Source organism: Apis cerana, linkage group LG13, assembly GCF_029169275.1.
Source record: "Apis cerana isolate GH-2021 linkage group LG13, AcerK_1.0, whole genome shotgun sequence".
Classification (NCBI taxonomy): Eukaryota; Metazoa; Arthropoda; class Insecta; order Hymenoptera; family Apidae; genus Apis; species Apis cerana.
The window spans coordinates 1,336,783-1,361,618 of NC_083864.1; the positions used below are offsets into that span (position 1 = coordinate 1,336,783).

The 24,836-nt window shown below is 19.7% G+C and overlaps 2 protein-coding genes across 2 annotated transcripts; one reads left to right on the forward strand and one right to left on the reverse strand.

Annotated features, from left to right (window-relative positions):
- Positions 1-362: 362 nt before the first annotated feature.
- LOC107996952 (venom serine protease 34) lies at positions 363-17,015 on the reverse strand. Its single transcript, XM_062084062.1, has 8 exons — positions 16,858-17,015; positions 2,797-3,014; positions 2,525-2,725; positions 1,424-1,622; positions 1,151-1,363; positions 933-1,084; positions 703-856; positions 363-641 (listed from the first exon to the last, which is right to left on the reverse strand). The coding sequence occupies exons 2-8, from the start codon at positions 2,977-2,979 to the stop codon at positions 616-618; spliced, it is 1,128 nt and encodes a 375-aa protein (XP_061940046.1). The 5' UTR covers positions 2,980-3,014; positions 16,858-17,015; the 3' UTR covers positions 363-615.
- Positions 17,016-20,331: 3,316 nt separating this feature from the next.
- Positions 20,332-23,837, forward strand: LOC107996962 (phospholipase B1, membrane-associated-like). The gene is made up of 7 exons (XM_017055287.2): positions 20,332-20,601; positions 20,962-21,048; positions 21,273-21,484; positions 21,797-21,973; positions 22,597-22,889; positions 23,134-23,312; positions 23,419-23,837. The coding sequence occupies exons 1-7, from the start codon at positions 20,472-20,474 to the stop codon at positions 23,559-23,561; spliced, it is 1,221 nt and encodes a 406-aa protein (XP_016910776.1). The 5' UTR covers positions 20,332-20,471; the 3' UTR covers positions 23,562-23,837.
- The last annotated feature ends 999 nt before the right edge of the window (positions 23,838-24,836 follow it).

Sequence of the window (24,836 nt, forward strand, 5' to 3'; positions counted from 1 at the left end):
TGTATGCATTCATATATTCATATATCATAATAATACATATTCGTAATAATTGTTTAAAGTAAGCATATCTTTATTTTTGAATTCATTTATTAATTATTATTGATAATTTCAATGATTAATTTCAAATTATTAATTTCAAATTATTTTTGTATGTAATGCGAATTCCAAAAAAGATGATATTCAATCATATACAAAAGAGAAGTCACATTATATAGGCATAATTATCAAATTGTATAAGAAAATGTAACTCGAGCAAATTCCTTATGGATTTTATTTAAGATTTTAAATTGTATTTGTTATTATAGAAATACGATTTCAAATGTTTTACACATTAATTTAAAATAACAATGTTTAATCACATATAATATATATGCATATATATATATATTTGAAATATTAATAAATTAATTTTAAATTTAAAATATATATCATGTTAAAATTTAACATAAAAAATTGACAAATCTTAATAAATATTTACATAAAAATATACATTTTACATTTATATGAAACTTTTATACCTACAATAAAATTTGTTTAACAAAAAATGTAATATATCATTAACGAAATTAATGAATACTTGCTATAAGTAATGATTTAAATCGATTACACAATATTTTATTCGATGACACAATATTCAGCATCTGAAATAAAATTATGAAAATTACACAAATATATGATATTTTCTATTTATATTATTTATACCTGGAGTTTGTGAAACGATCCAATCTATATAAGAACCAACTTTTGTATTACCAGCAGGATATTTACCACACTCTGCACCCCAACTGGTAATTCCTACATTTACAAGTCGTTTAGTTCGAGGATTTTGCCATAAAACTGGTCCACCACTATCCATCTATTTATTCAATAAATATTTCAGTATACTATTAAATTCATAGAAAATTTAATTTGTTTTTGAAAAACAATTTTACCTGACACGCATCTTTGCCTTTTGCATAAGCACACATTGCGTTAACCATTATATTACCATAATATTTATGACATTCTACTTGTGTAAGCATACTTAATGTAGCCTTTTGCAAAATACGAGAAAGCTTACCCTTAAAACTCGTATGACCCCAACCTAATTTCATTAAATGTTAATAAAGTAATGTTATATAAAGAAAATATAACATATATATATACTAACCCAATACAGTAACATCAGAACCAGCAAAAGAATCTAAAAAATGTTGAAAAGGTAAACAAGCAGGTCCAACCTTGTCGTCAAATTTAATATCTTTTTCTGTTTTCAAAAGTGCTATGTCATTTATTTGCCAATCATCCTTTTCTATGACATCATAGTTTGGATGTATAATAACTTTATTAATGCTATGTAATACTGTGGCCTTTGTTTCTGTCCCTTGATATTAAAGATCATTTTAGTAGAGAAATATGAAGCATATTTGCAGTTTATACTTACTACTACTCCAATCATGTTCACCAACTACGATAGCTAATTCTGTAGAATTCTCATCTGTGACGCAATGTGCTGCTGTTAATACATATCGTTTAGATATTATAGTAGCTCCACAAATCATGCCAGGTTCATAAGTGCGTTTAATACCAGCCATCATAGGAAATTCATTTATTCCTGTATTAATTCCACCAACGATTCTAGACTGAAAGTCAACGAAAGATCTTCTTTCTATTTTGATTAATCGAAAAATGATATATTTTTCTTTTTCATATATAGCAATTCTTATACCGATTATGGTAATGGGACTAATAGATTAATGGTAATGGTGAAACGTAAAAATATGAATGAAAAAAGAATATGTGAATACGAAAAGTTTGAATTAGAGAAAGTAGAATCGTAATTAAGATATTATTTGTTCGATTCTGATCTTTCTGCTCTGACTAAAAAATTATTTTAAAAAAATATTTAGAACGAATACTAGTGAATTCTAATTGTATTAATAATTAAATTTAGCGAATGGAGGAGATACATAAATTTAATTTTCATCTTCAAATAGAAGGGACTTTTGAATGACCTTTGAGAAATTTTTGCGAATCGATCTTATTCGTAACAAGTAACAAGTATAAGTTTATGAAGTGTTCTGATAATACGTGCGATAATAAAGACAAAGTGAAATTAGAAAAACGAATCTATGAAATATCATTCGAAAAAAATATTAAAAATTGAAACTCGAAATAATTAATCTCACAAATATATGTGCTGTGTTAGTAATAACTGATTCAAAAGTTGCTAATAAACAAAAAGTATAATTTTAAATTATTTAAATTATATTATTATAATTATTATAAATAATTAAATTATATTATATTATGAATCGATTCATAGCTCAATACATAATGGAAAATAATACAATAATAATACAATAAATGGTAATACAAGAAAGGAAGTTATATCGCGTTTTTGATTATTGAATGTAATTAAGCAAAAATTGGAAATATTCCATCGAGAAAATATTTTTAATTCAATTTAAAAATTTAAATTATTTTTCGGATTTAATTTCTTGAAAATCTTACTTTAAATGAATATATTAAAATAAATACATACAGGATTCTTCCATCCACAATTACAATTTGTAGAATCTTTTACTCTTTTTATTGGTTGTACTTCACAGAAAAATCTACCTGGTGGTGATAGTATTACAATCATTTTGTTTGATGTGGATTCTACATTCAACGTTATATTACCACAGTATTTGGTAGCGAAATTCTTTTTAACAGTTAAACTGCCTTTGTCGCAGTTTTTAGTCTGTGAGAGAATTATTTTTTACTTTCAATCATTTTTATTAATTGATCATATAATAAAAATTTTGATCTTACTTTTGAAAATTCAACTAAGGAACACTTTAAATTAATTCGATGATAACTCGTGATAGTCCATGTACATTTTGGTCCAGAATATGGAAATGGATATGTAGGATTGTAAATGTAATATGTTTCACCAAGATTTAAGTTTTGATAATAATCGCATTCTTCCTTATTTACTTGAGCCATAGAAAACATAATTGATCCATAGAATATTAACAACACTATCTTAACTGTAAGGAATAATTTTAAGAAAATATTTTCTCTTATCAGTGATAAATTAAAAATTGTATAAATGAATCAAAATGTTGAACACAAACAGTATTTTAGAAATATGGTATAAATTAAAATAAATATAACACGATAAATATTCTTTGAATATAAAGCAAAAAATATAAAGCAAAAAATTTTAATATAACAATATCAAATTTATATAATTAGAAGTACAAATTAAAAATAGTACAAACAGATATAATAACAGATATAATAAAATATATATAGAAAAAATATTAGAAATGAGTACGACATAAATGTTTATAATTAAAAACATATCATAATAAGAAATATAACATAAGTATATAAAAGTATTATTTTTATCGATTGACAATAATGAATTTTTGAAATGATTTTAATTTTTTTTTTATAAAAATTTCGGTATTATTAAGGAAGTATTAATAAAAAAAAACACTTAATTGCACAATATGTAGAACTACCACTCCATAATAATAAAAAAAACCATATGTGTCGAAACAAATGTGTTAAATAATTATTGAGCAAATAGTATATCAAATTATATCTTATTTATAACGAATAAACTACGAATAAACGAATAATTATTTTCAATATATGTTGACTTGTTTATTCGAACCTAGCAATTCAATCAATGTCACTGTCATAATGCAATAGTTCATCTTCTGTCATTGAACAGTGTTTTTCATTAATAACTCGTTAAGGAAGCCAAAATGAAAATTTTCACAAAGAAAAAAAAAGTTATTTCAAAAACTATTAAATAAACTTTGTTGATAGATTTATGGAACATTTTATAATTTCTTTAGTCAAATATTAAAAATTCTGTATATACCTTTTTTTGCCAAAATAACGTTTTGAAACGCTGCGATATTGTTTGTGAAAATCATACTGCATTTACGAATTTCTTATGTGGTAGCGACAAAAATTTCAAAGACACTAGCATCACCATTTACTTGCTTTTGCTTGTATTTCGAGGATTTTATATACGTCGTAAAAATGAAGGAAAAAAATATAAAATAATAAATAAAAATATAAATAAAAAAAAGATAATAATTTCGTTGTTATTATCAAAAATATTTAGAACTTAAAAAATAAAAATAGATTTATTGGATAAATATTTAAAACCCTAAAAATAAAAATGGAAAAATACTAAATATTTTCTATACCATTACAAACAAATACGAATAAAATTTGTCAATATCAATATTCACTCGTTTGTAAGACGCACATATTTTCTGTTACTTTTTTTAATTATATAATGTAATCAATCTGTATATCCAAGATTATTATGTATATTTATATAAATTTAAATCATAACAAATACTTAGAGATAAATTTGAAAGAAAATATTTTTATTACAAGAAAAAGTATTTTTTTTGTAATATTTTCTTTCTTGAAAGAATATCATCATATGTATTATACATTATATATTATACATTATATACATATGACATACATCAAATAGTTGAAAATCTTAGAAATTATTAGAAATATTATTAAATATTTAAAAAATTATTTCTCAATTTTTTTTTACAATAATTTACACAAAAATTTTATCTTATTTTATTTTTTTTTTAACTTTATTTTATTTCTTATTTATCAATAGTTTTTGACCAGTTAAATGTAAAAATAGAAGTTTCATTTTAAAAATTAATGTTACAAAAAGTTTTGTATGTTTGAAAATATATATTATTGACGCAAATACATTTAACATTCATAATGGCAATAAAAAATAATGACGAAGATAAAAAAATAAGAAGGAAAAAAAAAAATAAATATTTCATAGTATATATAGTATATAATAATATACAATTATTTTTCTAATATAATTAGAAAAAATGCATACAATGATATAATATGTAAAAGTTGCATGCAATTATTAATATGGTATTATTTATATTATGTAATATTAATAGATAGTAAGTATATAGTGAACTAAAATAAAATAAATAAAATAATCTAATTTTTTTAAAATAAATATAATAATAATTAATAGTTTCAATTATTTTGTAAATTATTATAATTATAAGCTAATCGATTAAATGTATCATTATATATATCATTATATATTAATATATAGATCATCCAAATATGTGAATAATTAGAGATTTCTAACAACATTTTTCTTTGCAAAAATTTTCGTTATAACTTCATTAATGAGTTATAATAAAAAAAAAACATATTTTCTATATCATTACAAACAAATACGAATAAAATTTTTCTATATCAATATTCACTCGTTTGTAAGACGCACATTTTTATTTGAATGACTAATACTCAGAAAGCATAAATTAATCCAAACGCAACAATACTGTATAAACTATGTATAAACTAATCCAACTAATATATCGAAAAAACTATATTAAAAACTATAATTAATATTTTTTTATATTAAAAAATTATATTAAATTACATTTATTATCTTATTATTATTATTTTTATTATCTTAATAAAAAATGAATAGAATAATTAACTGCTATTTAAAGCGAATAAATCGAATTTATTCGTCATTCAAAGTGAATAAAAAAATTATTAAATTTTGATATAAAAAAATAAATATAAAACTTTTCTAATTAATAAATAATATATAATAATAATTTGAAATATAAAAAATAAATGATATTTTACAGATTATATTAAAGAAAATTTAAGATTAAATTAAAGAACAATTCAAAAAGTTGATTGAATCAATCACTCATTAAAAATTTAACTCGAGTTTTGAAATATGCTATGTGAGTCATCAGTTTCTGGCTATGCTTCCTTAACATTGAATTGAATTAATTTTTGTTAAATTTATATACTAAATTTATTACAAGTAAAAGTATACTGAAAAATATATTGAAAAATAACATAAAGATAATGTATCATCGAATAACAAATCCATTATTTATTTTATTATATGATTATTATAATTTATTATAATATATTAATATATATGATTAACGTATGATTAATTACTTTTGCAATAAGAAATTAAATTTAATTTTTTTTAATTTTTCTTTCGTATTATTATTTTAAAACATTAAACATTTTTATTTGAATTTTTGTATTCGTGATTGCAAAACTAAATGAATAATGAAATTTGATCGAAATTGAATGAATAAAAATATTTTTCTATCTTGTTGAGTAATGAATTATACGATATGCATGATTACAAAATTATTGTCTTACAAATTTATTTATTATGTTATCTTGTTTAATAGCTGGATATAATTATATAAATACATTTATTGTGAGAAACATCATATAACTATGCATATTATACTTATTAACATAATTCATTTTTCACCATCAAAGTATGAAAATATTTTATCTTTATATTTTTATCTTTATATATTTTATCTTATTCAGCTAAAATATAATAATGTGGAAGAAAAATTAAAAAAAATTAAATTCAATTTTCTTATTAAACTAAAAGATTAATATTGGTGCGAAGTGAATAATATTATAGTTACATTGATTTGATATACTTTTTTTTGTGTTTTGAATTACTTTTTGGTGATATTTTATCTATGATCAGTTTAATATTACATGCAAATCAAGAATTAGTTTCTTTTAAGACTTGAGTTGAATTTTCGATAAATAATTGATTTTATTTACTTACTTAATTATTTTTAATTTAATACAGACTAATAATAATAATAATAATAGTATATATATATAAATTGTTAATTAATTATTTTTTAATTTGATGTAGATTATAATGTATTGCTTATTTTTTCCAAATATATATTATTTATTGTTCATTTGTTAGAAAAGTTATATTCATTTTTTTTATATCACAATTTGATATTATTTATTTTGTCAAATTTTGATGAATAAATTCGATTTATTCGTTCTCAATGAATAAAAAATGATTTGTTCATTCATTGTTTCTAAATAAGATGTAATTTAATATAATTTTTTGTTAATATAAAAATATTTGTTGTATTGACATTTTCTTCGATGCACGTTATTTAGATTTATTCGTGCTCAGTTTGTAACATGTAAAAGAAAATGTTACTTGAAATTATCTGAGGAATCTGCACTTAATAGATATTTCCACATTTTTGGGACATTTTACATATATATGAAATTTATTAGACATTTGCGTAAGATAATTTTTGAAAGAAATATTTAAAAGGCTGTTAGAATTATATATCTTTTAGAAACACTTCAAAGTGGTTTGAATGTAAACATGATTTTGAATTTGAGACAATATTTTCCATTTATCCCAATCTTAATAACAATTAGCATTATTATATATTTGAGAAAATTTATTATAAATATCACGAGTTAGTTTTCCATTGGACTCTGTGCTATTCTATGCTCTGTGCTATTTCTAGAAATTTTTTTGAAATTTTCTGAAATTACACAATCAGCATTAATTCGTGCTATTATTGATCGTTTATGTGATTAGCAATCCTCTAAAATGAACAGAAAAAGAATCTTAGAAGGAATAAGCATTTATAAAATTTAAGAAAAAATTAAAACATTTTCAACTACAAAATAATTCTAATCTTTGAATTCTTGTTTTGAACTTTGATCTATTTGAATTTTATTAAATAATCCATTAAAACAATGTTATTAACTTTGAATTTTTTCAATTTCGAATTAAGAGAAGTTAGTAATTAGTTGTTAGTAATAGAATTTTATATTGTAATAAATTAATTTTGTATAACTCTATGAACATTGAAGCTAAAATTTTTATGAAAATTATTCATTTGTGATATTTTCTTAAATAAGTGATTTTTATTATTAAGGAAATTATCTCTTATTATTAACGTTTATTATTATTAATGTTTATTAATAATTTATTAATAATATAAATATAAATATTTTTTTTATCTATTATATTTATTTTTATGGTCTTGTTTAACAACTTTCCACATAATTTAAAACTAAAAAATATATTTGAAATATTTTCTTTATTTTAAATATTTTTTCAAAACATTTTCTTTTGACGGTTTTTGTTAATAAAATTTTTTATGATATGAATATTTTATAAATTGATTTTATTTTTTAAAAATAATTGAAATTAAAACAAATCTAAGAATATTACGTTCGTGATGTATTGACTAATAATCAAAATTAATCACACGATAATTTATAATTTAAAATACACGAAGGATAATATAAATAAATTTTCATTTAATTAAAAAAAAAAATTCATGAATTTTTAATATCCATGAACTTGTTTAAAGAAATATTTATATTAAGTATTTTTTCATTTTTATTATATATGAAATCAATAAATTCTTTTATTGATACATCTTTTCTTTTATTATTCTTTTGTTGAGTTATATTCTTTTATTGATTTATACATCTATTATATTATATATCTATTATAAAACAAAAATAAAAAAATTTGTTGATTTATTTTAAAATCAAAAATAAAAAATCTAATAATTTATTGTTTAAATACTATAAGACAGAAAAAGAAACTTCTAAACTTAGTATAATCAAACATATAGTAAATTTAAATTATGTAGTTAATTGTGGATTATGAAATTATATTTTTAATTAAATTATTAGAGAATAAATTTGTGAAATAATTTAATTAATAACAAAAATATATAGTAAAAGAGAATATGTTTAATAAAAGAAGTAAATAATAGGAATAAATTACCTAGAGTCTAAAGTTTTTATTCTATTATATTAAGCTTATTATAAAATAGTCTTACGTTATATTAAATAACAAAAAATTTATTTACAAAGATAAATATTTATAAAGAAAAATAAATATTTATATATAAAAAAATTAATAAAGAATCTGTATATAAAATGTATATATATATATATTAAAATTTTATACATATTTATGATTGATGTTTAATTTTAATCATTGTAATGAAAGGAATATTAGAAAATGGAAAACTGAGAATGGAAAACTCAGATATAAAATTTTCATTTTCATTTCAATTTAATTTTTAATTTTTGAAATATTGATAAAAAATTTTTGGTTTATTAGAATTATCTCTAGTTTATTAGAAAATAGAGGCGTATCATTTAATATCACTGGTGAAGAAATTTGGAGGACATATTTAACAACGAATATTTTCAAAGTATGTCATTTTCAAAGTATGGAATTTTTAAAGTTATTAAGTATAATAAAATATTATCTTATCTTATATTAATAAAATATTATCTAACAAAAGTTTTTAGTCACAATTCAAAATTCATTTAATATTATAATTTTTTTTTCATTATATTTTTTGAAACATAAAATACCATGATATAAATATGAGATATATGGAAATATTTAATGGTTAGATATAATGAATTATTATGTAAAATTTAGAAATATAATATTTATTAAAAAGCACAATAAAAAGAGAATAATAGATAAAAGAAATATTTGATATAAAAAAAGCCAAAAAAAATATTATTTATAATAATACAATAGTATTTTATATTATATATATATTTTAATATTATAAATATATATTTTAATAGTATTTTATAATAGTACAAAAATATAAACACTATAAATAATTCCTATATTTTAAATATTAATAGAAATTTTGTGATTTCAATATTTATGAATAATTATTTTCACAATTACGATATTTAAATTATTAACTCTATTTGAAATTAAATTATACTAAATTAACATTTTTCTTATTCAATGTTTCATGATAACATAAAAAGTTTATATTACTTTTCTTATATTTATTTCATATCAGATTTAACATTAAATCATTTCAATTTAATTTTCATGAATTTCATATTTTTTATTATTTCTTAAAAATTACAGTTATTTCTAATTAGTTTTTTATATTATTAGTTTTTTATTGGCTTTGATAAATATTTTCAAATAAGATCATAAATAAAATTGAATAAATAGATAATTATACAATTTTTTGATAGATTTTTGATTAGATTTTCTTACATACAGGAATTCAATCTCAAATTAATAGGCTATGCATTTGGAAATAGTCAAACATCTGAGAACAACTTCGCAATTGAATATCGCTGAAATTTCTACAATGTCTAGAGATATGTCTTTTATGACTAAATATTTAATCAATAAAATAAAACACAAGAATAAATATAAAGAAACATTGGAAGGTATTATCTATTTCAAATAAAATACTTACTATTAATCTATATAATTGATTATTATTAAATATCAAGTTATAATATACACATACATTATATATATAATTAATTTATTATTATAATAAAGTTATTAAAATATTTTACTTTTTGTATTAATTAATATAACATTATTTGCTATTAATATTACTAAGTTTATTATTTAAGTGAAAATAGAAAAGAATTGATCATTGAAATTTATATACAAAATTATACAAAATTATATATCATTATATACATAATGAATATAACTAATTTTGATTAAGATTTATATATCAAAATAAACGTTATGAAATGAAAATCATTTCATAACAATAGAAAAGTGGTTTACTTAAATATACTTAAAACTTATTATAAAAATTCTGCAATGATAGTGCATTTTTTTTAATAATTATTTAATAATTATACATATATAAATACTACTTAAATATCGATCAAAACTATTTAAATTAATTAGATATTTTTTTTAATAAAATATCAATTGTTAATATATATATTAAGTAAAAATATAACAGAATCCATTTTAATGTTTTATGGTTCATTTTACTGCTGATAGCTGTCAATAACTTTTGTACCAATATATGTACAGTTCCTTCATGGTCAATTTTGGAAGAGCACAGAATTAATTTAATCAATACTTTTCAGATATTAAGAAATAATTTACCTTTGGAATCACTTATAATATCTCATTTGAAAGAACTTGTTACTCACAAAGAAAGGAATTCATTAAAATATAATAAAAGTGCTAAAAAATGACCATTTTCGAATGTTCATGTTTATTTGTTTTACAATTCCGAGATCAGAAACAGGAATATTATGAAATAATAAACAGATTTATATAGTTTATTTTTTTTTTAGATTAATTTTTGTAGAGTTTAATTTAGAAATTGTGAATTTTTTTAATAGTTTTTGATTAAAGAAAATAAAATCTACATAAAAACTATATTATCTTCACTTTTTCATGAAAATTTGAAGATTACATATATTTTCTTGTTCATAAATATAATTATTATTCTTTTATATATATAGTATTATTAAATATTAAAAAACAAGAAAAACAAGAATTATTCTAAAATTATAATACATAGTATCATAAATTTTAATTATTTTATATTATATACTTTTATTTTACTTAAAATTACATCTAAAATGTAAAATGTTGTTTAATAATAGATATGTTTTTTTGTATAAGCAAAATATAATTTTTGTTACTTTTATCCTATTTCATTTTTATCCTATTTCGTAGAAACTGCAAGAAAGAGTCATGAATTATCCAGAATTTAACAAAGAAAACTTTACTATTATTGTTTCACCACGCATTAGTAATATTAAAATTCCGCTTGGTGAGGATGGATTTAGTGATCTATTGTATTTTTCTGTTGATTATTTTCACATAAGTCAAAAACGAGTGCATAATGTAAGTAAAAAAAAATAAAGCTACATAAAATAATCTTTTTATTATTTTTATTATTAATTATACAAATATTATTGTATTTATTTTTAGTTGCGAATGTTTTATGGAATAATTTATTACAATCAATTGGAAATAAAATTACTACTTGGATTTCAGCATTTAAAACATTTTTATGTCTTACTTCTGAAAAATAATATCTGCTAATATGAAAATTCCCAGATTGAACAATAGAAATTAAAAATAAAATTTATAAACATTAATTTTATATTATTATACATTTATAATATAAAATAAAATATATTATTATATTGAAAGTATATTATATGTCAAATATAAATTTTCAATATGAAACTATATATAACTTCAAATTATATTCTATTCACTGTTGATATTTTTGCATTGCAATACAAAATGAAAGAAATTTATTTATTATTAACTGTAATAGTATTTTTTTTTACTTTAAATTATAAATTTTTTTAATTTTTTACTTAAATTATAAATGTACAGATGGATATGATACATATGAATAGCATAATATCTTTTTAATTATAAATATATAAACCATTTGCGAAAGATAAAAAAATTTATTTTTCGATTTTAATTAGAATTTAGAGTTTATTTTTAATTATATTTTAATTATATTAATTATATTTCGTTCGCTTAAAATTTCTTATAATGCATTTTTTATTATATTTTCCTACAATACTTTCCCTATAAAAATATGTATTTGCTCAAATATCCAAAATTTAATTATTATTATTAGTAGTAGTTATAGTAGTACTATACGTAATTAAATAATAATCATTTATCTGTTAAAAAAGCGCATTAAAAAGAACATATATTAATGCAAATGAGAAGAATTTATTTTATTGTTTTAAATATTTATAAAAGAAAAATGAAAAAAGTCCAGAAAAATCAATTGATAATGTAATAAAAATAATTACTCATATTGCAAGAATTCCTGAGAGGTAAAAATTACATTTTAATAAAATGTATATATATTTTATAAATATATATTTAAAAAAAAACATTATTTAATTTTATGATATTGTTAGATTGGTCTATAGAGGAAGAATTATATATATTAGTAGGAATATTGTCTCCAAAGAGAATAAAAAAATATTAAAAAATTTCTGAAGAAATAAATGAATTATCTTATTATCTAAATATATTAATATTGACAATGAATAATTTCATGTTATAGTAAATAAATTATTATTTAAAAAAATAGCTTTGATTGTGTAAGAATTTAGGATCTATGAGTCCTGCCCAACCTATGCGTCTATCCCCTGCACATATTTATATTTATTTATTTTTAGATCAAATATAATCTTTTCCTCATTTTCAAGAAGAAATTCCGAAATAAAACTTAAAAAATTAGGCTTCATTTCTAACAAAATCTAATACCTAAATTCTAATGGTTTAAGACAGTAACGATTAAGACAAATGAACTTATAACAAATAAATCTTCTAAGTCAAAAATAAAATGAAACTGATAACTTAGTTTTATATCAGAAAAAAATTTTAATTTTTTTAAATATATATCTTGATGACACAATAATATTTTTGATGAAGAAATATTACCTACTACTATATAATGGCGGCAAACAAATTTGTTTAAAAAAATTATTAAATAAAAAAATTATAGAAAAAAAACATTTAAGAGTATGCACAGCGATATAAATTTATGAAAAATAAGTTCATTTCTTTGTTTCTGTTAACAGAATTTTTTTTTATAATTTTTTATAATTTTTAGTTAAATTGTTTACATATATATCCTGTTATATTATATGGATCTTTCTTGTTTTCACTTATTCATTATTCATATATAATAATTAAAAATAAAATGGAGTCGAACGATTACATTAAAAAGATACAGCGTCAACTAAATGAGGATTAAATATGCAATTCAAATATTTTGTGTTTTATCAGAATTCTGATCAGAAGAATTTATGATGGTAAATATTTAATTTAAAAAAAAATAAAAAGATTTAATCATTGCATTATTTATTTCATCAATATTTTATTTCGAGTCAAGTTAGATTGATTGATCAGATCAAATAACATTTTTTTGATAAATAGGTTTAAAAAATACCATAAATCTATCTTACAGTTATAAAAAATTTACTACATTTTGAAGATCAAAAAATGAATATTTTTTTATCTATAGTACCAATTATAATACTTTTTCGAATAACGTAATTTATAAAAATTTTATTTTATACTTTGCGATTTAAAAAATAATTGTATCTGCACTATGCCTTAAATTTTGAATTTCATTGATCCGATTTATATATTTCGCGATAAATATATGATAATTTATAATTTTTAGATTAATGCAATACATTTAAATTTTATATGCATATTCATATGCATTTATGTATTTTATTGAATTACTTTATTTTAAATGAATTACTCTTTTTTTTATGCTTTTGTTGAATAATAAGTACTGATCATGCTAAATATGAATTCTAATGCGTTGCTAACGACATATAGCTGTATTTCTTAGGTTGATAATTTATGATAATTGATATTGATAATTATGATAATTATGATAATATGATAATTTATGATAATTTATGTTATAAGTATATAATGTATGATGTTAATTTAGTTCCGAGTTAAAAGAGATGGATCGATCTAGAGTATTAATATATTTTGTTGTCTTAAAGAGACATTTCTTCAAGATTGATACAAGGCTATCATCGAATCGATTTCGATATTTGATGATTATTTAGATACTATGCTCAGTTTGTGTGTTTCCTCCCTACAACCAATTAGTGATAGACATTGAAGCTGTAATTTATTACTGGTTAATAAAACGAGTCTGTGATCAGAAAATAGACTTTCAGAGTCTTCACACTGCAGATCTATGAATGAATTTGTCTAGCAGGAAGAAGTTTAGTGATAAGGAGATTAGCTTTGCCTAAAGTTGGTTGAGAAAATGGTCTAATGAAATAGATTTTTTCTAGTGCATGTTCGTCCAAGATTTTATCATTGTGATTTAAATGAAAGTTGTTCCAGCTGGAGTGTTTGGCATTTAAATCGCCATCCAAAATAAATGGTGATCACATTCAGTACTGTCATATTCAAGTTTTTATCAAGACAATATACTAATTGCTATTAGGTTAAATGGAATTATTTTTACTCGATGTTGAAGAACCAAATGAATTGAATAGAATCTGAAACTTTTGTGTGTTAAGATAGCTATCCTCCTCCCTGAAGCTATTTTGGAAAGAAACATTCATATTATTTTTTGGAAAAAAAAACCATCTTTGATTCGTTCAATCTAACTTAAACTGAAACGGAGATAATAATAATGCAAAAATTAAATTACCTTATTTTTTATTTTTTTTAAATTAAATAGTTATCATCGTATTTACAAAATTTTTCTGATCAAAAAATAAAGAAAAATACAAAATAATTTGGATTATTTAATTTAGATTATTATTTACATATTTCATTTGTTTAGCGGATACTTTTTAATCCATGATTATGATTATGATTAAAAGTCCATTAATCGATTGATTCTATTTTATTGAATATATAAATAAATAAAAACAAAGAAATTACAAAAAAAAATTTTTTATTATAGTTTTTGTCTAAACTTTTAAACAAATTTGTCTGTGGCTACTATATAATATTTAGATAAATGTTAATTATCAAAGATAATTATTATCATGATATATTTAAAAATGAAGATCTAAGTTTCTAGCATAGAATTGAAGCATTAGCATTTTTAACTTACAAATTTCATTTCTGACATAAAGGATTTGCTCAACTTACAAGTTTACTCGCGAATGATTTTCCAATTTCTCGTCGCTTTATTTCAAACTTTATCACATTGATCTAGACACACTGAAAAGAGCTACAAGGATTTTATCATTCCTTAAAAAGAAAATAAAAAATTTAAATAAAAACCGTTTTTTTTTAAATTCCATTCCAAAAATGAAAAGTTTTCTTTTAAAATTTATAATAAATATACTAATGATGCGATTTTGAATCACAATAATAATAATAATATATAATATATAATGTATAATAATGATAATAATCAGAGTTATAAAATTAATCCAAAAGATCAATTTTTATATGATTCAAATAATCAATTAGCAAAATAAATTATCATGTTCTCATTTTTTATTATATTCCTGTTTAGAAAGGAATATGATTAACGATATGATCAAATAAGTTATTATTCAAGGTCCATATTTATTACATCAATAATTCTTTATATGATGAATACTCAAGGTTCAGCCTTATCATATTTTCTCATATAATGAATTAGCATTAAACTTTTAAATTTACAAGAAAAATAAGATATTTACCGATCTAAAAATAGAATAAAAACAAAAAATCATAGCTTGTAGAAAAAAATTAAAATTATAATGCTAATAAATATATGATAATATGTAATGATAATAAATGTAATCAAAATTTTTCTCTTGATGATAAATGTTTAAATATTAAAGATGTACATAAAAATATTATTAATCTTTTCTCGTATTTTTTATATTTTTAAAATAAATTCAAATATATTATAAATTAGTTATACGAAAAAAAACTTAGTGTTTGTGAAATTTATGCTCGCCAATTTATTCAGAAAAATTTTCTATGTAGAATTTTCTCCCATTATTTTTAGTCATTGAATTCATTAATCCAAATGAAGATTCTAAATTTTAATGATGCTGTCTAAAGTAGTGGTGCTTTTGAAGAAATGATACTTGAACTTGTATATAATTTAAAATATCTCAATCTAGCAGAAATGCAATATGATCCCAAATAAAGGATGATATATTCAAAATATAGCTGATTCAACGGCATTTAGGATCATTCTATGATCAAGAAGATATATTATTATATATTAATTATAACAAACATTATAACAATTATAACAAATATAATAACATAAATATATATATAAACATAATTCTTAATTATGATCAGTTCTTTATGTGATATTTATACCAGTCTAAGGATTGCAGGTAGAAAGACTGATCTTATTGATTATTATCATGCTCTACCGTGATTCTAATTGAACTAGGAAGGAATTTTCTGAAAATACAAGTCTCTTGATAGAAGAGTTTAATTAACACTCGTTGCGTTGTATTCTGCTTGCCGGATACGAGCTTTAGATAATTTTTTCGTAATACTACATCGTGCTTTGATCATCAGATACGATTATTATTACGATTATTATTATAACATTGTGAAGAACATCTAATCGACATTTTGTTGTGAATACGTTATACTTTGACCATCGGACACGACAAATAGATAATTTAATAATAATGTGTATCTACGCATCATGCTTTGACTCAGATACAATTACTTACTGTGAAAGATCCAGTTCTCGTATAATCACGCATACTGCACTTAAGGCAATTGATTTATCGTTAAGAAGATACAAACGATCACAAGCATCAGTTTCTACACATATAAATATACACCTAAGTTAAAAGAACATTCGACATGTCTGTATGCATTTAATAAGCTTCTATTCACTGCCAATACTATCACATCATTATGGGCGCGAATAAAACTAACAAGAACTAACAAACTAAACTAACAAAAAAATGAAGAAAAAAATCAATATTTGCAAAAAAACTTAACTATCTGTCTTACAAAATGTAGATTCTGCAATTATTTTTCTTGCTTCTTCATATTAAAAATGCGATGTAAAACAGAAAAACAATTGCAGAATTTATATTTACCTTGCAAATTATAAGGTATTTGTATTATAATATTTAATATTATATAATATTATAATATTCGTATTCTTTAGTATTCTGGGTATAATAAAATAAAAAAATTCAACAAAAAAAAAAACGAAAAATGTGTTTTCTTATATAAAGAAATCGAAAGATAAAATTTTTATATATGCAATAAGCTATATTTATGTCTAATAGCAGTCATAAGTATTATATTTATTTTATGCGTATATCTTCTCTTTTTTAATCTGTTTCATATTCTTTTAATATATACTAAAATATTAATATTTTTTTCACAAAATTATTCTAAATTGGTAATGACAAAAAAATTATTATTCTCTTTTTAAAAAATTTCTAACTATTTTCTAATTAACACAATAACATTAATTATTCAAAAATTTAAAAAAAATTTTTTTAAGAAAGCATATATATTCTTAATTAATACCATTAATAAAATATTTCTGTAGGAAAAAAATTTTAAATTTTAATAATGCAAATCACTATTCATTTATGATTAAAAATATATATGCCTTTCGTATATATTATATATATGAATAACAATGATTTAAATACTACAATACTTATAGCAAAAAAATTTCTTTAAGATATCATTTCGTATTGAAAAAAAAATTTCAAGAATGAATAAAATACAAGATTTGAAACTATATAATTTCATATCAAAAATTTATATTCAACATATAAAATATTTTTGGTATAATATATTTTATATTATATTGTAAATTTATATTAATATAAAACCAATATCTACATAATCTATATTTTTATTTTTAATTTATATTGTGCGATTTCTATTGATTTTTAGAAATACGACAGAAAAGTTTCAAATATTGAAATATAAAAAATAATTTTGTTATTCTGTGATTGTAATAAGTTATTTTATAAATTATTTCTAATTAAAAATATAATGTAACAATATTTATACGATAATTAATGCATGTATTAATACATAAAATCATTTTAATATTATATAAATTGATGTTAATAAATTGTTTAATAGATTTATTATACTATTATTATACTATTTCTTTATTATTCCATACAATATCAATATTATTGATTCTTATGAAATGGCCATAATAGCATGAATTTCATCTCCTCAATAATTTCAATAGTTTTATATGTTCAATTTTTATACGTTCAAGTTTTCGGTTTTTTAATTTTTTAATTAATAATTTAATTTTTTAATTTGTTAACAATAATTTACAATCATGTACAGTTTTTTTTTCTTGTGTTATTTGAAAAAAAATACAATAATAATGATTACTTTAAAAATCATATTTCCATATCAAATGTTTGTGATAAATTACCGGAGAAACGACAAAGAACTCGACCTTCGCAATATTCTAATATGATCGTGATAGTCTATCCTTGGAAATAGTAATCATTTTCTTTTATTTCTTTTTAGTTATATTTTTTGTCCGAAATAATTAGAAAATATATGCGATACTTTCAGAATTTATCATCATTTAAATTTAAAATTTAGAAATTATCAAAGAAATCAATATTTAGATTTCGAAATTCACTTTTCACTGAATTCTTTTTTCGTTTTAAATTCTATGCACTTGTCCAAAATGAAAATGATAGTGAAATATTTATATAAAGTAGAATTTTATTTTTGGCATATAAAAAAATCAATAAATTTTTATACATTCAATGTAAATATTTTTATATTATTTAATATAAAATTGATTTTACAATATATTTTGAAAATATCATTGTAACAAATAACAAAATAATAAATAATTAAAGTAAAAAATATTGATTTATTATATATCGAAAATAAAAAATCTGTAGATTTATTGTTTGAACAACATACACTGAAAGAAAAGGCATTTTTAATTAATATATAATCAAATACAAATTCAATAGATAAAAAGAAAAAATACAATAATAAAAAAAAATGAACAAAAACAAAATATAGAATATATTTCAATATATATCAACAATAATTCAATACATATCAACAAAAAATAATTTTTAATATTTTAAATTGCTTAAATCATTTTCATAAAGTTAAAGAAAAATTAAGAAAAGTCATTTGATTATCTTAATCAACAATAAGAATTGCAATATTAAGTTATTATGTAATTAAATTATGAATAAAAAATCGTTTCAACATAAAAAAAATCTCATATATATAATAATAATTATTATTATATCAGCCACGATAATAAATGTTAATATTGATGTTGACTATATAATTGATGTTTTCACCGCCTTATTATTATATTTATAGTATATATAATATATTATAGAAAATATTTGAGATATATTCGTAGGGAAAATCTTTAAAGAATCTATATGAAGAAAAAGGATAAGTAAAGCAGTAATTCTTTATTTGTAATTTCCTTTATTTGTTATTGTAATTTTCACATTACACAAATGCGAAAAATTGCTAAACATTTATTATAGCAGGACGCAATAGTATTATTGTATTAATTCAATATATACATTTTCATTAGCTACGATGTATTTGTATGAATATTTGATAATTGGTATGTGTATGCATACATATAAAAAGATATTTACATATAAAACATATATATATATATAATATATATACATATAAAAAGATACATATAAAAAGATTTAATATAAAATAATATCCAAATATTTTTATTAATATTTCGAAAATTAGTAGTAGAAATTATAATAATAAATATATCTGAAATTAAAGTTTTATATTTGAATTTTATTTTTTTCTTTTGCCTTCAATTCTTCAAATTTTTGTTGCATTAGTTTATTGCAAATGATTGTGCAAATTATATATATATATATAATCACAGAACAGGTGAGTCATTTATTTCATACATATTTAATATTCTTAATTTGAAAAGATTTATTAATTTATTTTCATATTGCAAATATATTTTTTGCTACTCGATGTAATAATGTAAAAATTTTTAACACAATAAACAGCATAATAAAATTGTTTTTATTTTTACTTTTTACTCTTTAATAAATTTAATCTTTAATCTTTTAATCTTTAATAAATTTCTATTTTAATGATATCGATCATTGACTAATTATGAAAATACGATTATATATAATTATACAATAATATATACGGATATGCAGCAATCATATTATCTCAGAAGAAAGAAAACTTCCTTTGAATACACTCGACATTTACAATTTTATAAAAATATAATTGGACAGAAAATATTAACTATTATAAAGACGTTTTATTATTAATTTAGTTATTCGCGAAATTAATCATGGACAAGTTATGGTTATTTTTGTTACAATTGTTATTCGTGCTATCTGTATCTCAAAAAACAAATTTAGATTCGCCAATAAATTTGGAAACATATCGAATATTTCGTAATTGGATTGCCCGAAATTTTGGTAAATATTCAAATAGTTCCATTATTTTGTATTATAGCGTGTTTTATTTTTATTAAAAGAATAACATATAAATATAAATAGTGTAAATAGTGTAAAAAAAGAAGAAAAATGATAATTTCTCTTTGAGATATTATTTTATAAATAATAAAATTACGTTGATATTTAAAATATCTTAAGAGTATAATATTTTAGAAGATTATTAGAAGAATAATTATTAAAATGGATAAATTTTATTAGTGATTTTAATTATTTTAAATTATAATAGTATTTTATTTGTATTTTTTAATTGAGTTCTCATTTCATTAAAAAACACTTCGATAATTCAGTATTTCGTCAATAACTTTTTTTTCTTTACAAAAGTTAAAAATGAAAGAATTCGGGCGCAGCATGAAGGAAAACTTCAACAAAAAATTCCGAAGGATGTTCCATTTCCTTGTAACGTGACAGGTAATTGAACAATTTTTCAATTATTAATATTATAATATTTATTATATAAAATTATATAAAAATTATATAAAAATTTAATTTTATAAATTTATTATAAATTTAATTTATAAAATCATATTCTTAAATACCATCTATTAATATAATAATAATTAAACATAACATTCTACATTCTATATAAATATTATCATTATTATATTTTAATACTTTAAATTTAATCTCTGTAGATGGTAGATCTCTTATTGTTCCTGATTCAGTTCATCGTTTAAGACCAGGAGATATAGACGTTATTGCTGCAATGGGTGATTCTTTGACAGCTGGAAATGGAATTTTTGCAACTAATTTATTGGAGTTGATTATTGAAAATAGAGGTGCATCATTTAGTATCGGTGGTGAAAAGTCTTGGCGAACATATCTAACATTGCCGAATATTTTCAAAGTATGTTTGTCGCTTATAGAAAATGATATAATAAAATATTATCTTAATAAAAAACTTTCACCTACAATTCGAAATTCAATCATTAAATAGATTGTAGTTTTTGAAACGTACAATACTATTTAAAACTATAATTAATAATAATATAAAAATTTAATATTTAATCATTTCAATTTAATATTTTCATTATGTTTTATATTTTGTATCATATTTCAAAATTTATTTTTAATGAATTTGTATATTGAATTTAGCGCAAAAATTTTATGTCAGGAAAAATTATACAGTTTTTTCATATATATATTTTTTTACATATAGGAATTCAACCCTAGATTAATAGGTTATGCACTTGGAGATGGTCAAACTTATGAGTCAGTTTCGCAATTGAACGTCGGTGAAATCAATGCAAAATCGAGGGATATGCCTTTCATGGCTAAATATTTAATTAATAAAATGAAACGTGATACAAGAATAGATATAAAGAAGCATTGGAAAGTTAGTTATTTTAAATGATATAATATTATGAAAATCATTATCGTTAAAAATGAATTATAATAATATATACATATACATGTATAAAAACTTATGAATTTATTAAAAGTATAATATTTAATTTTCTGTAACAATTAATGTAATAATAATATTGATATTATTATTAATATTATAATATGATTAATATTATAATAATTAATATTATTATTATTAATTTTATTTTAATTTATAATATTATTATTAAATAAAATAAAATTATTAATATTATTAAATTTATTATTTACATAAATATAGATATGAATTGGTTATTGAAATTTATTAATGAATGTTAACAAAATTGTATATGTATTTATTAATAAATTATATATATATACGTTTTAAATTTAGATTAAGATTTATGACAAAATGCATCATAACATTATACGAAATACAATTCAGTTAAAATAATAGAAAGACATTTATTTAAATTCTAATATAATAATTTCAATTTAGTGCATATTTTATTTATTAATTATATGATTAATTGAACTACATCAATCAAAACTATTTGAATAAATTTTTTAAATAAAATATGTTATACAAAAATATATATCAATTATTAAAATATTCATTTTAATATTTTGCAGTTCATTTCATTGTTAATAGGAGCCAATGATTTTTGTTCCTATATGTGTGTATCTTCTTCTCCATGGTCTATTTTAGAAAAGCACAGAATTGATTTAATCAATACTTTTCGGATATTAAGAGATAATTTACCACGTACTTTGGTATCACTTATAATAATGCCCAATTTAGAAGAACTTGTAAGCAAAAGAAGAAATTTATTGGCGTGCTATATAATAAGCAGTATTGGATGCTCGTGCTTATTTGATTTACAATTCCAAGATCGGAGACAGGAATATTATGAAGTAATGAACAGGTTTGTATAGTTTTAGTTTTAATTAATTAAGTACAATTTAGAAATTGTAATTTCTTTTTAATAGTTCTTGATTAAAAAATGAAATATAATTTTTTATATATTTCATTAAAAATATATAACGTAATTATATAATAAAATATTATGTTATCTTCATTTTTTCATAGAAATTTTAAAATTATTATATAAAATATATATGAAATTCTCTTTTTAAAATATATAAATTTTTTGCATTTCTATTTTATAGATGGCAGAAATTGCAAAAAGAAGTCGTGAATTATCCAGAATTTAACAGAGAAGACTTTACTATTATTGTTTCACCAGGCATTAGTAATATTAAAATTCCGGTTACTGAGGATGGATTGAGTGATCTATCGTATTTTTCTGTTGATTGTTTTCATTTAAGTCAAAAAACAAATGCATTGTGTAAGTAAAAAAAAAAATAGAGTTACATAAAATAATCTTTGTTATTAATATTATTATTAATATAATTTGTTATTAATATTACAAATATTATTGTGTTTATTTTTAGTTGCGAATGCTTTATGGAATAATTTATTAGAACCAATTGGAAACAAAACTACTACCTTCTTTCCAATATTTAAAATATTTTTATGTCCTACTTCCGAAAAACCATATTTGGTGACACGTAAAAATTCTCAGATACAACAATAAAAATTAAAAATAAAGATAAATTGTATAAATGTAAATTTTTATATTATAAAATATTATATTATAATTTCGTAAATTTATGGTATAATACAAAATATATTATGCTAGAGGAATATTTTATTATGTTAAATAATAAATCTTGAATCATATATTCTATTCATTCTTGAAATTTTATTTATGAATTAATTATTAATATAATATATTGTTTATTTCAATATGAATTAATATTTTTTTAAGAAACTTATTTACTATTAAATGTTAAGTTGAAAATTCGGGCAATCGTATGTGATTTCTTTCCTCATTTCTCTCACTATGCTCCTGTGAAATATGAAAAGAGAATAAGAAGATAGAGATAGGAATTTATACATTTTATTATTGTACATTTATATTCGCAATCACGTGACACAAATTACGATAGAAAATATGGAATGGTTAATAATAGAATCGAATCGATTAGTAGAGAAAGGAAACAGAAAAAAAAAAGAATAAAATTATTTGAATCTGAAAAATAAAGAAAATTTTGTCTAATTATATCAAATATTGTGATTACACATTGAATTTTTATACTTTTTCAAATACTTTTTATACTTTTTTAAACTATTCAAATTTTATCTAGAATTCATAATTACATAGCAAAATGCAATACATTATGAAAAGTAATAGTTTTTTAAATCGTCTTCTTTTATAAGCAATTTTATTGATATTTCTACTCTTAATATTCTAAACTATATTCTCTCTTGTTGAAATTTGTTATCCGATGATTTAGAAAAAATATTAGAGACAAATGTCGAAAAATTTTTAAAAATTGAAGGTTAAAAATAACGAATATGTTCAATGAGAATGAATTCAACTATATTGAAGATATAATCATTTTTTATATTAGTAATCATAATTGACTTACTATTGATTTTTATATATTGCATGCAATGTTTTCCTCAATATTTATTATATATTTATAAACTGCTTTTTAAATTATACATACAAAAATATAAATAATAAACGATTTAACAAAATCAAATCCATTTTATTTGTTAAATAATTTCAAATGTATTATTAAACAATTTACTTTTCTTTATATATTTTTCTTCATAATATTAATTAACCAATGATTTCGATCAATTATCATTTATTATCATTTTTTTAATATCAATATTATTTATTAATGCAAGCATTTCTCAAGTTATAGAGATAAGAAATATAAAGAATTCATATAAAAAATCTGAATATCTGATAAAAAGTAAAAGGAAAGGAAAAAAATCATCTGTAATCATCATTCTA